Source organism: Doryrhamphus excisus, linkage group LG3 (assembly GCF_037039965.1).
Source record: "Doryrhamphus excisus strain RoL-2023G ecotype Guam linkage group LG3, RoL_Dexc_Guam_v1.1, whole genome shotgun sequence".
Classification (NCBI taxonomy): Eukaryota; Metazoa; Chordata; class Actinopteri; order Syngnathiformes; family Syngnathidae; genus Doryrhamphus; species Doryrhamphus excisus.
In genome coordinates, this window is record NC_136359.1 from 10,232,298 (window position 1) to 10,248,223 (window position 15,926).

The 15,926-nt window shown below is 41.4% G+C and overlaps 1 protein-coding gene across 2 annotated transcripts in view; it reads right to left on the bottom strand.

The window, feature by feature from the left end:
- Window positions 1-15,562, bottom strand: part of dmxl1 (Dmx like 1) — a 39,543-nt gene extending 23,981 nt beyond the window's left edge. For both annotated transcript variants that reach the window (XM_058072077.2, XM_058072075.2), the window contains exons 1-18: window positions 15,168-15,562; window positions 11,981-12,150; window positions 10,131-10,256; window positions 8,828-8,905; window positions 8,401-8,479; window positions 8,193-8,310; window positions 8,012-8,078; window positions 7,709-7,893; window positions 6,382-6,550; window positions 4,390-4,519; window positions 4,114-4,290; window positions 3,791-4,026; window positions 2,050-2,755; window positions 1,765-1,886; window positions 1,504-1,593; window positions 1,097-1,199; window positions 913-1,026; window positions 68-286 (exon numbers count right to left, since the gene is read on the bottom strand). In XM_058072077.2, coding sequence (XP_057928060.2) covers window positions 68-286; window positions 913-1,026; window positions 1,097-1,199; window positions 1,504-1,593; window positions 1,765-1,886; window positions 2,050-2,755; window positions 3,791-4,026; window positions 4,114-4,290; window positions 4,390-4,519; window positions 6,382-6,550; window positions 7,709-7,893; window positions 8,012-8,078; window positions 8,193-8,310; window positions 8,401-8,479; window positions 8,828-8,905; window positions 10,131-10,256; window positions 11,981-12,067 — 2,806 coding nt within the window. In that variant the 5' untranslated portion in view covers window positions 12,068-12,150; window positions 15,168-15,562. The remainder of the gene's footprint in view (window positions 1-67; window positions 287-912; window positions 1,027-1,096; window positions 1,200-1,503; window positions 1,594-1,764; window positions 1,887-2,049; window positions 2,756-3,790; window positions 4,027-4,113; window positions 4,291-4,389; window positions 4,520-6,381; window positions 6,551-7,708; window positions 7,894-8,011; window positions 8,079-8,192; window positions 8,311-8,400; window positions 8,480-8,827; window positions 8,906-10,130; window positions 10,257-11,980; window positions 12,151-15,167) is intronic.
- Window positions 15,563-15,926: the final 364 nt, after the last annotated feature.

Genomic DNA, 15,926 nt, shown 5'->3' on the forward strand with positions numbered 1-15,926 from the left:
AAAGCAATAAATTAAATTATGCATGCACAAACATTTTCTTTTGCTTTTACAGCGCACGTCTGCACACCTGCTGAGGGTGTAATGCTGATGGCCTCCACTCCTGCTGGCAGAGGCAACTCTTGGCTGCAAAGCCGCTGTGTGGTGAGGCTGAGGCGACAGGCGCTCTGCAGATTGGATGTGCAGGGTTTACTCTTCTGAGTTATCAGGGAACTGAAGGTCTCAAAGTTAAACTGAGAGCGGGTTGTGGAAGCAGCTGTGAGGGGATCTTTGGCCGTGAATGTCTCATCTGTGGGTCAGAGGAAGTCAGTGGAATGGGGACCTTTATGAGTCAATCTTTTCCGCTTTATTTAAACATACAGAACATGTTACAGGTCCACTATTATGCAATGGAGGCAACATATGGGCCAGTCAGCGCAATGTGTGGACAAACAGTTTGAGCATTAAAGCCACAGACACACAATAGTGTGTTCCCAGTAGGGCTTATGAAATATGTAAATTCCTGCATCAATGCTAGTTTTTGGTCAATGCACTTACTTACAATACACCAGTGGTTTCAAAGCCTTCTCTGCTGGCCTAAACACTATCAGAAGCACTGACCAACATATACAAGTTAATATATCTTATTAGTTCTATTAAATTACTTTGATTAATTCCCAAAAGTCTATTAAATTAATTTACAGTACCAGTATATGTATGTGTACGTTCAATTATTTAGTCCAATCAGATTTCAGCTTCTGTGTGTTGCCATGTCAATGTAATCTGCCCAGGGCCTTCAGAACCAGGAGTGCTGGCCTAAAAACACTATTATTTATAGTGCTGTTTCTGGAAGTCTTCCAGACTAGTGCTTACAAGTGAGTAAGCACTAGTAAGCACTTGAGATTTGTTGATAATAGTCTTATTAAATGTACTTACTGACGGGTTTGGCAGCGAGATGAAGATGCCACATCTGTAAAAGTGAGCGACCACTTGGGGTTAATTCAACAACTACAAGGAAGAAACTTGCAGTGAAGATGGGCTTGCTCGGTGCTGTGGGGCAAAAAAAGAATATACAGTAAATACGTGTGATCCAGTTCTTTATATGAAATAATGTCCTTACCAGATTGAGATGAATTCAACAATTCCTCCGCTGTGTCAGGTCTTTCACTGCCAAGGATTAGATCTTCCTCAAACACGTGAAGGAGCTGTGTCTCCTTTCCTTGCTGCAAAGGACAAAAGCAGCCTTTAAGACGAAAGACGCTAGATGTCAGACTTCATGCACTACACTGTAGATACACATTGACACATTACCTACACAAACATACTGTACATATAACACTCCGGGGGACATGAGGCATTTTAGTTTGAGGTTTTTTTCATGGTTGACCTTTCACAGTGAAGAGACTCCTGCTAAATGTTCCATGCAACAAACCGAGACTGCTATTCAAGTCATGTGTAAATAGATCTGGTATATGAAGAAACCTGTTGCACAAACAAACATATGCATTCAATGTATTGTGTACTTACAAAGTCAGTAACAGCATCCAATTCAATAATACACCCAGGTTTTGCCGTGGACTGCTGACTGATGATGTTGAACACCTCGCCAACATATTTCTGAAGTAAAATAAACAAAGGAGCAAAAATCTCCAACAACACTTAAGTATTTTAATGCATGTGCGACAAGGTGCAATGGAAGACATGAATTGATTTTTTTGTACTTCAACCTGTCTTAGCGGAGTGGACGATGACCCAGGGGAGTCTGGGGAGTGCAGGTGGTAAACTTACTGATATCTCAGGATTGGAGAGCTCGCTCAGGAGTTTCTTGGCTTCAATCACGGCCTGATAAAGCCTGAGTGAGTGGCCGTCACTTGCAACAAAGCAGGCACTGGGAGAATTACAATACGCACCTAGCGGCACAAGAGAGGATAATATGTCTTTCCACAGAATAGGATTCTTTATGTCTTTTATAGGAATGAACACAAATGTATCAAAAACTTGTCCAATTTGTAGAGTAGTACTGGGATGTAATCCTGAGCAAATACCAATAGTTAAAAAGAATAATATCCATACCTAAACAGCTGCTGGGGATGAGCGTGGGCAGCCAGGCTACATTGGCGAAAGCAGAGGCGTGAAGAGAATTGATCCGAGCCAACTCAGACACGCCTCCTGACAGGGATAGCGGACCCACGGGGTCGACCCTCCACAAAATCAGCTCGCTGTAGATAGCATTGGGATCCTGCAAAACTCCCCCAAGGGACAACCGGCTGGGTCGAGAGCCGTGTGAAGAAGACAGCCCAGAGGAGAAGACCTCTGGGGGTGCAAGAATACTGTCCGCCTCAGGGGACCTCAGTGCATTGTGGTGTGAGGTGGTGAGGAGCAGAGGCAGCAGTGAGTGGCAGGCCAGGTCATTTAGGTGGAAGCGGTGCCCACAGTATCTTGACTTGTGAGACACACTGAGCACCGTGGAGAAAGCGGAGTCCTCTGCGAAACTAACTGCCCACTGGTTGAGGGAGCCATCATCATGCTTGGAGATCATGAGCACGTTTGGGGTGAATATGCTCAGGCGAAGACTGCTGCTGGGGGCGACTTTTACTTGACGGCCATAAGAAATAAGTGCAGATTTGGTTTGGGGTAATGTGTTTCCGGGTGGTCTTTGTCTACCGTGTTGGATAGCCAGGTCCACGTTCTTGTTGCAAGCATACATGACCACGCTGTGGCTGAGGGAGATCGCATCCCCTGCAGGAAACGCCACAGGGATACGAGACACAAATGACACCTGGGAGACAGAGAAGTAATTAATGAGTAATTAATCAACGTAATTAATGAGTGGAGTTCAGTCATTCTCAATGTCAAGAACCAATGAATTATTTAAAAGTAAAATAATTACAAAAATTATGTGAACACAGAGGATAAATCATTCTCTCTCGCTCTCTCAACAACAGGAAAAAGCGAATATACTCAACAGTAGTGCCTAAATCAAAATATGTAATCAAATAAAAACAGGTTGTCCACCTTAAATTACATTTTCAATGATTTCAAGCTACAACTCTAAGGTTCTCACTTCAAATTTAATAAAAACACATCAGAAGACTTTTGAATTGAATGCAAATATAATCAGAATATACAGTAATGGTCTGAAGGTGTGGATTGAAAATTATTACGAGAAAGGCTGGGCTGCTTCAGATAAATTAACACCCGCATTGAGTGGATTATTTCTGGGTTCTTTTTATCAAGGGTTCATTTTTCCTTCCTTTCTCTTTCCCTACTCCAGGGAATAGATGTGTATCATTAGAGCTGCAACAATTAATCAAGGAATCTGTGATTCATCCATCCAATTAATCAACAACTATTGTAGTATTCAATTCTTTAGAAACCTGATCACTCAAAACAACAAGCTTCGAATTAATCAACTTAATTAGTTGCAGCCCTAATATCATGCAAATAAATTATGGAACTAATCATGTGTTTCCATTATTCTATATGTATGTCATGATGTCACCATATTTTAAATGATTATAGGTAAAGTAACTCATACAAAGGATTGGAAGAGGATAAGAGCAGAGCGCTAGACATTTGACTTATCAATCCTCCCAAATGTTTTCCCACTGTGTGCTCTCACACAAACATCTTAGCTGCCCTAGTAATCACCTTGAAAAAATATATTGAGCCATTTATTATTTTTTAGTTTCACAATTTTATCTTTTAAAAAATACAACCATGCTATCATGAATACTTGAGTTTCTATTTTCCATACTTGCATAGGAATCCTGAATACATTAATGTTTGGGTGTTAATATAGCCTGACAAATACCTGAGCTTGTCTAAACATTCCGGGATGATATTCATCTAACCAGTCCACATTCCAGACCAACAGGGAGCCATCCATGGGATGGATGCTGAACAGCATGTCCGCTCCTTTGTTCCACTCATCCAAACGCATGTCCACATGGTGATCCACAGCAGCCAGTGGGAGCTCCAGGGCATCAGGTCCTTGAGAGTCACTTGGCCTGTCATCTTCCTGATTAAAGTTATCCTCGTTATCAGTATCTGGAAGAAAGATGTAAAATAGTTTGGAATGAGCACACGCCTTAAACTAGAGGCCTACGGTTAACCCATTTGAATAGATATGTGTACCTTCTTGAGAGCATTCGTTCTGTTGCTCTAGGCTGCCACGGATCTGCTGAAGGAAGACTTCCATTGCTAAAGTGAAATGAAGTTCTTTGTTGTTGAGCCAATGGACGGTGAAAAGACCTCCAGGTTCCTCATCCTCCACAGCACTCAGTGAGGAGATGGAAGGAAGCAGTGGAATGTCTGAAATATGTTAATAGCATACAAAATCAATAAAAGCCTCAGATACATTTGGAACATTTATTTGTACTTGTCTGTGGCATGTGTGCTTTTCAGTCAGACCTGTGGCAGGGTTGATGCTGGCAGCTATGTGAAAGTGACAGAGCGCATTGGCATGGGGAAGGTTGCTGCTGCTCTTCTTGTGGTTGCAATGTCGATTTTGATTGTGGGGTAAGTAGCCAGTGAGCAAGGGCTGTGAAACATCCCAATAAAACGGAGGATGAAGGAAAAAAGGAAAAAAACAAAGAATAAATAAAAGGCAATTAGACTGAAGCAATAAAAAACAGTAAGCTGGTAATGAGTAGATAAGTATGGGTGTGGTACAACAGAGCTTGACAGAAATTTTGCCTCAAGACCAGCTCAGGTTATGCTGCTGAGGAGATGAATGTAGGAATGCGTATAATCTAGTCAACATTAAGAACTTCTCACACAACATTTTGCAAGACTGTTTACTCCACTGGAGAGGACCTTAAATCAAAAATGTGTGGGTCCTCCAGATGGTTCTTATTTTAATAAACAATAATTACATACATGTATGATTAGAGTTGGCTACGCACACCTGTATATTTCATACAGTCTTCAGCACCTTGTGAATATCATATCAAACTTTATTCATAAAGCCAACTGAAGGCTGTACATCAAACTAAGTAAAATATAGGAAAACAAACAATTATAATGTTGTCGAGTATACCGAAGTAGAACATGTTCTAAAAAGATGTTATAAAATATAGTAAAGCACTCAACGCAGAATATTAGCTACATCTGTCATTAAAGCGGCTCATACCGTACACAGCCTGCAGAAAGGAGGCCAATATTCTCTCTAGTTGACAGCCTATATCAAAACAAAGATTCAAAAGCTTTCTTCATGTCTGATAACCAATTAGTCTGTTTATTTCTGTATGCTGTTTGAATCTCACAGTAGGCTTGTTTGGGTTTCTCTGTTGTGTGAAGTACTGTATAAGCAATAGTATACGCTGACTTGTAAGCGAGGTGATATAGGACGAAAATGCAATTAAAGCAAAAACACCTGCTCTATGCCACAAGATCTCACATCTGACATTTCAGCAACCATGTTTTATCTCCTCAAGGGAAAGTGCTATAGAAATTAAAGTTTGAGTTTGTTTAGCAGTATAGTATTTACCAGCCACTGACAAAAAGTCAACACACGGCCATTATTGTCTAAATAGCTGGCAAAAGCAGTGGGGAGCAAGATAATTGTGACTTGAGTCAAGCATGGCGGTGGTAGTGTCATGTGAAAGTGGGCCGCATGGATAACAAACCCAAACACACCTCCAAGATGCCTTGTATTCCCTTAAATAATGATTTTCACTCAAAGATATTCCATGCGTGGTGCCTGTGATTCACCTTTAGGACAAAAGACAACTACCAGTGCAGACATGGCACCTGTAAAGCTGAAGTTTACGGCAGCCTTCAAAAAGAAAGTGCTGCTATATGCAGTGAGTTTGGGAAACCCTACTAATCTAGTGTGTGATCAAGTTATCATACACTCAAAGAGGTAAACCTTTTTCTATGTATACAATAGGCCCATCTCGCTCAAATATGGGTCTGTCTAAATCTGTTTTATTGAGCATTCATGATTTATAATCTATCCACCTCACAGGTGTGGGATATCAAGATGCTGATGAGACAGCATGATTTTTGCACAGGTGTGCCTTAGGTTGGCCAAAATAAAAGGTCAACCCAAAATGTGCAGTTTGACTGTATAGGGGTGTTCGGGGGTCCGGAAACCAGTCAGTATCTGGTGTGACCACAACTTCCTTCAAATACTGTACACGCCTGCCGAGACCATAACCCAGTGAAACTGCACATTTTGGAGCAGCCTTTTATTGTGGCCAACATAAGGCACACCTGTGCAATAATCATGCTGTCCCATCAGCATGTTGATGTGAAACACCTGTGAGGTGGATAGCTTATGAATCATAAATGCTTGTAGAGGCTTTGTGTGTATGTAAAAAAGTTGTTCAGCTCATGAAAATTGGGAGTAAAAACAAAAATGATGAGTTTATATTTTTGTTGAGTGTAGTCGTTGCTTACATCCGGTGCTTGCGCGTTCCCATTGCTTATCCTGGACGAGTCGGCAGTATCAGTGTGTTGGTTGCTATGGTGACCAGATAGGAGGCTGTCACCTGGCAACAGAGTCTCCGCCCAGAGCCGACACACGCTGTCCTTACAGCTGGTGAGCAGGACGTTACACACTGAACCCCTGTAAGGAGAAAGGAAAGGTCAAGTCATAAATCACTATGACAACATGCACAATGGTGATACTGTGTAATTAAAGGAATAGTATTGAAATAATATTGTGGCAATAAGGAAAATACAGTAGCAAAATTAAAATTTAATTGCTGCTACAGGCTGTGTGGTTAGGTGTACTTTCCCTCTTTTGCTTATCTGTTGACAAACACTGTAGGTTGACCTTTCCGAAAAAAACACACTTGCTAATATGATGTTTTACCAGTATCTGTCTGTTAACTAGAAAATACCACGCAGTCATTCACAGCGGAGCAATAATACAGTATTCAAGTGCTCAAGGTGGAACATGATTAAGCCTAGACAACAAACTCATGTGCTCATTCTGCTGAATCTATAAACAGCTTAGAGAGCGCCAGGTTGCCGTTGTTGCCGTTGTCTAGGCTAATAAGTTGGCATTAGTCCGAAGTAGCTGGCAATACCTGATGCTGCTGCTACCTCCTGCCAAAAGTTTGGTCCCGGGGTTTTGTGTGTGTGTGTGTGTGTGTGTGTGTGTGTGTGCATAACAGGAAAAGTGACTCAGCTCTAGGACTTAGTAGTTTAGAGCCACTCCGTTCTTTCAGGTGCAAATTATTTGGAATCCATTGTTCACTGACACATCCGGGAACACTGCCGAGGGTAGAGTGCTTGAGCTTTCTTAAAGAAAACGCTGCAATTACACTACTGGGAGATGCTCTCTGTACTCTTTAGTCAGTCAAATTACTGCCCGACGTGCCTACTGCTGCCACAAGCTCCTTTGGTATGTTAAAACGATCATCAGCATTGGCCTCCTCAAAAAGACATGTGCATATGTTAGTGCAAGCAGTCGCTGTGCACTGACACATATTCGGTATTCTTAGAATTTAAGAACAGTCTGGCGGAGACATTCATGTCTGCTGACTTATCTATACACCACAACTGGTGTTCAGACATACAGTATAGTGACACATATGCACATTAGCAGGCTAACAGGGATCACCTAAAGCCACTGTGTGATCCCCAGTAAAACAGGTTGTGCAAATTCCTTATTGTGTTGGCCATTGCTGCATTGCCACAATAGTAAAAGTAAATGTTGAATCATGGACATTTCCATCAGCTTTACGCTTCCGTACATTAGTGAAGAGTGTATGCATACCGTGGCATGTATTTGCTGGTTTTCCTCCAAGAGAAGCCAATGACCGAGCGTGGATGGGCCAGGTACACAAAGGAAAAGGCAAGCTCTCCCTGTAAGTCAACACTGGATTCCGGGGGGGTGAACAGTCTGAATATCCCAGACTTCCACTTACTTGTGCTATACCACACCTTTACCAGGCAGTCATCCTGAAGGTAAAAAAGGACAACTAAGCAGAGTTCTATATATGATTATTATATATATATATGATAATCATTACATTATTAAATTAACTGATCAGCGAGAATCATGCTTTTGTGAACTTACTTGACCAGCAGTAGCAAAGAATTCTCCATCAGGAGAAAATTTCATTAAACTGACAGGAGAGGCCGTCCTATCAAAAAAAAAAAAAGAATAGTTTTGTATTACTTGAAAAAAAACTTAACATCCAACCCATTAGTACCGAAATGGCACAATACAGAAAACATACTGCCACTTTGTTACATACTTGCTTTGCCAGATGCACCTCCAACTACAAAGGGCGTCTCTTTCAGCCTGCTTTTCTTTCCCTCCTTCACAATGAGACCATAACTGCAGGCAACTGGAGCCAGTTAAAAGCATGCTCCCTGTATAGACAGACACAGGCGCTCATTTAGAATCAATAAGAAGGTACAGTATATCTTTTGTGTAAAGCCTGCTGTTTTATGTTCAAATACCTTTGGGGTGCCATTTCAGGTTGTGCACTATAGACTGCAAAACAAATTGACCAGTCTTCTGCCACTGGCAGTTCAACTTCTGTGCAAAAACGAAACAAAACAGAGACCAATATTATCAGGTGCAACATGACTCGCATGTGATCAGGCCACACTGACTACGGCCTTAATATGCAACCACATTGAAAGAGATACTGTGCAACAATTATTTGACTTTCAAGACCCGACAATGATGATGAAGAACGCTTTTGCATGGATATCACAACAGGAATCATTTATGAAATGATACAATTATGTCATTAAATATTTATAATTTCACCATGTTTTACTGTGGAGCAGCACAATGGTGCATGTAGTTAGCTGGTCATTCTGGGTTGGAGTCTTGGGTCTGTCCCATTATTTTGGACAACGTGAATGAAAGCCTACTCACTGTCAAAGATGTGTCCTTGTGGTCCAGATGCTTAACTGGCTCAAAAATGCATACGATGCTTCCATAGGAAGCTGCAATCTGCCAACAGACAAAAGGAAAATGTTTTAAGGAAAAACTAATTATCCAGTTCAGTTCATGCTATTCATTATAAAAATACAATATTATGAGCACTCGATTATTCAAATGCAGCTACTGCTTTCTTGTAGAGTTAATAAAAACTACATCAGGAGGTTGCCTACAGCCACAGATGCCAATGCAAAGTCTTCACACAATGTTCTGCACATTACAGTAAATCTGGGCGGGGTACTGTTGTTTACTTTAAGAAAATATAAAAATGCCCTAGACAAGTTGAAAATGCCTCACACCTATAAAAAGCTGATGTTGAGTCAGCACCGCATGCAAACTTCCCACTAATGATTCAGAAGACTTCACATAGTTGGTGTTCCATGCTCACGATATTCAACAGCTTCAATGGGCAATAATTTCTCTGGGGCAAAGAACATTCAGGCAGGCAGTCTCTCAAATTGTGTACATAATATGCATACTGTCAACATGGAATAGGGTCATGTGGGGACGTACACGGATGGACATGCGCACATTCACACAAAATGCAATAAGGGGGAAATTATGCGGACCTGTAAGCTCAACAAAGGCCATGCCAGAGGCATGTGAAAGGGGCTCAGGTCCAATTGAATTGGATTTAAGATCACGGGGTGGCTGATAAAAGGGTGTATAAGCACATTTTCCAAAATGAATTAAATTATGCCTGCCTGTAATATTTACAAGGTAATTTGCAATGTAAAATTGATTCTGATTGTTGCCATGACTAGGCATGACTAGGCAATAATAAACATCACATAAAGTACCAGTCAAAGGTTTGGACACACGGCATCCTCATTTAATGGCGCAAGAAAGTGTGCGCAAACTTTTGACATATTGTGAGGCAAATTTCATATGCAGAATTCATAACCAGATACACACACAAACAAAAATTATAATGTGTAAAAATTAAACTCAAAACCATCACATTCACACAAATTAGGCTTTAGTTTTGTAATTTTTATAGTGTGTATTGTATTCTCTATAAATCTGTTATGAAAAGGACATAGCTCCACCTCTTTTGTCCTTTCTTTACCCCCCCTCCCGCTTTTTTTTAATAACCAAGGCATATGACAAGCACTGTGATGAAGCCAAAAGCATAAAAAAAGAGGCCGTCAATATGGTTTGTTTATTCTGTTTCTTAGCAACGTCTCTTAAAAATATGAAGTGGAAACAACAATCATCAACAGGATTTGTACACTACCTGTCCTCCCTGCAGCGAGCAGTCGACGCATCCCACCTGGATGTTGCCATGTTTGGCACCAGGGATGATCTGCACTCGTTCAAAGTCGGTGCCCAAAATGACCACATCACAGCCAGAAGCATAGGCCTATTGAAAGGAACGCAAGTGGAAGAGGACACACAGATAAGATTACAACTAACAAAAGGAAAAAAAATTCCCCTATTGATCTATTATCCAATATAGATAAGATATGCCTTTATTCGTCCCTCAGTGGGGAAATTTGCAGAACAGTATCAGTATCTTAAGAGTTTGCTTTGAATACCGATAGTGGGATAAACTTTGCGTCCCAGCTCTGAACGCCACACAAGAACTTCCTGCAATATGAGGAAGTGATTTTGCACTAGAATCTTAATGACACAGCAATCAATAACGCTAAGTTAGTGGAACGACCACGGGTCCTTTGCTATTTCTTATTCTGTGTGGTCAAGCTTGCATTTGTTTGAAAAACCACAGTCGACAGTCGGGGTGGGACTCACAGAGTAACTAAAAAACTAAAAACAACTATAAGAACATGTGACCTTATGCAAGTGGGAAGAAAAACAATAGAACACTAGAAAAAAAAACACTAGAAATAGACGTATTGCCAATAAGTGTAAATAGAAATCCTTCATTTATCACTGTTAATTGGTTCCAGACCAATCTTTATTTATCAATGGAATATTTTCTTAGTTACAGCACCTTGTAAGTATGATTATAAACATTATTGGAGCCCTCTCGGCATGGACTAACAGTCAACATTTACCTTCATATTACCTAATACAGTAAACATACTAAGAGTAAATAAGCGTGCTCTAAGTGTGTTCCCAAGGGAAGCTGACTGGCGGCTGGGCAAGAAGTGACTTTGGGGGTTCAGACTTGAGTTTAGCTTTGGCATTGGTTACTGAAGCAACAGTAGTTTTTTTATTCAGGATTATTGTCCCTCTTGTGAAATAATTCAAATCTGCATTAAAAGCCTGTTGTTGTGGTGATCAAGTCTGGTGTTTGTGTGTCTCACTAAACATTACTGATACCTAGTGACCAGTGCAGAGTACTACATGTTGATCATACCGTCTTCTCAATACCTCATATGTACTTTAGTTAATGCTGCCATTTTTGCCCACACACATGGGGAGAACATGCAAACAACCACACAGTGATGCCCAGTGGCAATTCTAACCCAAATTTTCCAGATCTCTTGACTGTGTGGCCAACATGCTAACCACTAGTCCACAGTGCGGTTCCAGCGTGATTTAGTAATGAATATATTTTGGAAAAACAATGACAGAGTGAAGCCTCAAAATTTGATCTGCAAAGTGGCGATGGACGACTGTATACTATACACTAGGACAGTCAATTTCTCCATTTGATGAAACAAAATGTTGCATGTATGCATGTATTGCAGTCACACCTCTTTATGTTTGATAGGCATTACATTTCACAATAGATATCAGTTGAAAGAGTCCAAATTAATCCACAAAGTCAAAACCCACAGCATGCTCACTCCTCAAGAGTACATTCACACACAAAATAAAACACTGCAATGCTGTAATATGCATATGCCAGGCCAGGAGTTGGCAATGTCCCTTGTAGCAAATGAATGAACACTTTGGAAACACATTTTGAGACTACAAAACACCATTCTCATGTAAATTAACAGCCAATAGGACATGATCTTTATCCATTTTTAGTTGCACTAGTCTTGTCAATTCCACCTGGTTGTTACTCAAACTGTACCTGTAGACACCGATTAATTAATTTAAAATACACAATAACACAACACAATATTACTTTGTCAACGAGTGAGGTGGGAAGAAATATATGATGTAACTTACCGTGAATGGTACATTGTTGACGCTCCCTACAGAGAAACAATTGTCCCCGGGGTTAACTGCCCCTGTGAGGACCTGATGAAGATTCATGACTCTTGTGAATGACCCCTTCCTCCTACTTTCTCACATTGGTCTTCATCTTCATCTGTAGCCTGAAACTTGATGTGGCCAGGCTGTGAGAGAGAAAGAGGGGGAAAGGGAGGGACTGATGAAGTGCGGTGACATGAACAGAGGATGTTTTGTGTTGTTTGTAATCGTCAAGCACTGAGCTTGTCAGTGGACTGTCTTAAACAGAGACACCACATAAATAAATAAGTCTGGCGATCATCCAGCTGGTGCCTTTTACACAGAACCCAGTGAGGCTGGATATTGCAGGAATGTTTTCACACCAGCTCCAGCATCTGAAGTGATGTCACAGTGCTGATGGCTCAATAATTGTGTGATAACTTTGTCACTCCATTCTTCGCCAGTGCCATTTTCAACAGAACAAGAACCCCGAAACAAAGGCGAGAAAAAAAATTGCTGGCCTTTACATTCTGTGTAAAATGAGCTTATGTTCTGTTTTTGTAAATGTCGAGCCCTGCGCTTTTTGACTGAAATTGATTGCGAATTAGAGTTCTGGGTTCCGATGGCAGCGTAATTCATGTATTATAAATTTCCGATCCATGAGCTACGTCTGTGCACTAAGCATCCTCCTCACTCGTGCTACACACCCACAAGCACTCCATCATATGTGTTCACAGCCACGCAAGTCATCAAAAACTCTTAACAGTACACAGAACATTTGGATTCCTACAAAATCATACTTGTAGAGGGGAGTTTCTTACAGCCGCGTAGAAAATCAGCAATAATGATAATACCGTGACCAGGACTTTATGTGTCCGACTGTCTGTGAAGCCATGAACATGTCTGGCTGAGCGCTTGTGTGTGATATTCTTTTTATCATTGTTGGGATTGGAGCAGAGGTGGAAAAAAATGTAGATTGTTGCCTCATCCACTGCTAATATAAAGTTGTTTCAAATCACATTGTGACCTTTCTGCTATTAGACCATCTTGACACAATAAGCTCTTTGTGCACTAACGCCACAAACCACATGAAAGAAGCACAGCAGGCATTTTGGTGACAAGGCGTGATTTGATCTGGTTTATTACTTTGATTTTAAAAAAAGCACACAATTTCGTATGCCAGTCTTTTTAATAGCCACATGAAGAAAAGTCAGCTTTGTTATGGACAAGTTGGTTACAAACGCCCCCCCAAAAATACTATGTCTATTTATGATTTAAGTGATTGCGGTGAAAAGTAAGTACAGAAAAAGTGAGTACACGTCACATTTCAGCAAGCACTAGTCTTGTCAAGGGACAATACCATTGAAATGATAAATGGATGTAACCTGGAGTAGTAAGGGTACAGCTTGGATAGCATTCATTCATTTTCTACCGCTTATCCTCACGAGGGTCGCGGGGGTGCTGGAGCCTATCCCAGCTGTCTTCGAGTGAGAGGGGACACCCTGGACTGGTCGCCAGCCAATCACAGGGCACATATAGACAAACAACCATTCTCACTCACATTCATACCTATGGACAATTTGGAGTCACCAATTAACCTAGCATGCTTTTGGAATGTGGGAGGAAACCGGAGTACCCAGAGAAAACCCACGCATGCAAGGGGAGAACATGCAAACGCCACACAGAGATGGCCAAGGGTGGGATTGAACCCTAGCTGTAAGGTCTGCTCGCTAACCACTCGAGCGCCGTGCAGCCTGGCTTGGATAGCAGTTATTTCAAAACACTGTCCCGATTTCATGACACATTGCTTCAGTTCTCAAGCATGGAAGGGGGCCCAAAGACCTTGCCCTTTGTGTTTGGCCTGCAAGACCCCCAGCGCTGTGTGTGATTTTTACTTGTGGGGATGTGTGAAAGATCTCTTTAATATTCCACCGCTACAATGCCACTTATCCAATGACCTGAAACATCAAATAACAACAGTGATCAACTTGCCTGTGCTTGTAGCTGGCAACACAAGTGAGTGTGCCCAGTGGACATGTCTGAATTATGTCAAAAATATCAATATGGAGTGTGAGCCCCTTTGATATTTAGCACTGCTTGAATTCTCTTGAGCATGGAATTCACCGGAGCTGCATAGGTTGTTTCTGGAATCCTCTTCCACTCCTCCATGTGATATCACAGAGCTGGGGGATGCTCGATCCCACCTTCCTTCCGCTCGAGGATACGCTACGGGTGCTCATTGGTCTAGATCACCTTCAGTTTATGCTTACTTGGCAAAGTCATCTTAGAGGTGTTTTTGAGCTGATTATCATATTGGATAGTTTCCATGCGGCCCAGTTGCCCAAGTGAGCGGATCATGTTGTGCTTCACAATGTCATAGCACATGTCAGAATTCAAGTTTCCTCGCAATGAACCGCAACTCCCCGTTGATGTCAGCACTCATTCAGCCCCAGACCATGCTTGACAGTAGGTTTACTCAACTATCCAGCTACTCACTTGTGTTGCCAGCTATTCAGACAACAATGGCTGTGTGTTGAGTCATTTTCAGTGGCTAAATCTAGACTCCTACACAAGCTGTATACTACTGACTACTATGTTTAATTTCTACAGTACTGTCCCTTCAGAAGTTATACTGCAATGTGGGGAGCATTTGTATAGTGGCAGAAAATCCAATGCTGCTATTGATATATTTCAGTACATCGAGTACAGCATGGTTTTTTTTGGCATAATAATCAGTAACGGGAAGTATTACTGTTGTATCACTAGAGTATGAAAGCCAATGATGTATACCTAATCAAGTGTCCACTGAGTGTGTATTAAAGTTAGCTATAGTTGTTGAGTAGTGTACCACATTAAATAAAAAGGTAAATAATAAAGCGTTTTCGAATGTAAAGATCACAATAATGTAAAATGCGGTAGCAACACAACGCTTCCCCCGGTTGAGAAAAATGTCAATTCTACGTCCCGTTTCCTGTGCTGTGGTAACTCATGTGACAAGTCGGCAGTATATTAAAACAGGCAGGGCTAGAGCAAGAATTTACTAAGATAACACGCACTTTTTACCTCGTTTAGTCACTTTTACACGTACATTTAAGTTGCAATTTGGCTTCGCTATTGGTGTTGGAACATGACTACACTGCTGTCAAATTAAGCTAGCCGGGGTTCCAGGTCAACTATTACTCACCTTTGTGGTGCACTTTTAGGGCAATGTCCCGCCAGTTTAACGTCCACTGTGAGTCCTTCCTTTTTGGACGGCTGTCTTCTTATATGAATGCTGCTCTCCTAAGTTATTGTTTCACAAACTGGTTCCAATTCGGGTCCACTTCAGTTAGCTAGCTGGGGTTAGCGCGTTACTCGCCACTGAAGCCCTCTTACCAGCAGCAAGCCCTAATAAAAAGGCAGCTGGAGAGCACTCATGACACATACTAAGCAATCCTGGAAGCGACAACGCTAATTATTTGGTTGCTAACCAGAAGGAACAAACCTCTCCTCAAGGTTAGCAAATAGAAGGCTTCAGAAGTGTAGGCTTTCCCCTATGTTGTAGATGCGTCATGATAGTGAGACTTTTTTTGTTGCAATGCATTCTGGGACTTGTAGTTTTACCAGGAGAATAAGACGCGCAGCAGGGTTTGTATTTGCCTCAACTTTCATTATTTGCCTGCTGCTGTGTTTACGCAATGTCTGATTCAAATACTAAGGAAGTTTATTACTGTGAACTGCAGTGCCCCAAGCAATAGGCCACACATTATAAGCTAATCTTGCTAGATTTTTGCGGCCTAATAACACTACTAATGATAGACCACGCTTTTTTTACATGTATTATAATGTAACACTCTGCGCTAAGCACAAACACCAGACCAGATAGGCGGAACATTATTTAAGTCCACGAAGCACCACAATTCCCAACACGGGGTACTGCCACGGCTGTAACCCACGCCAAACT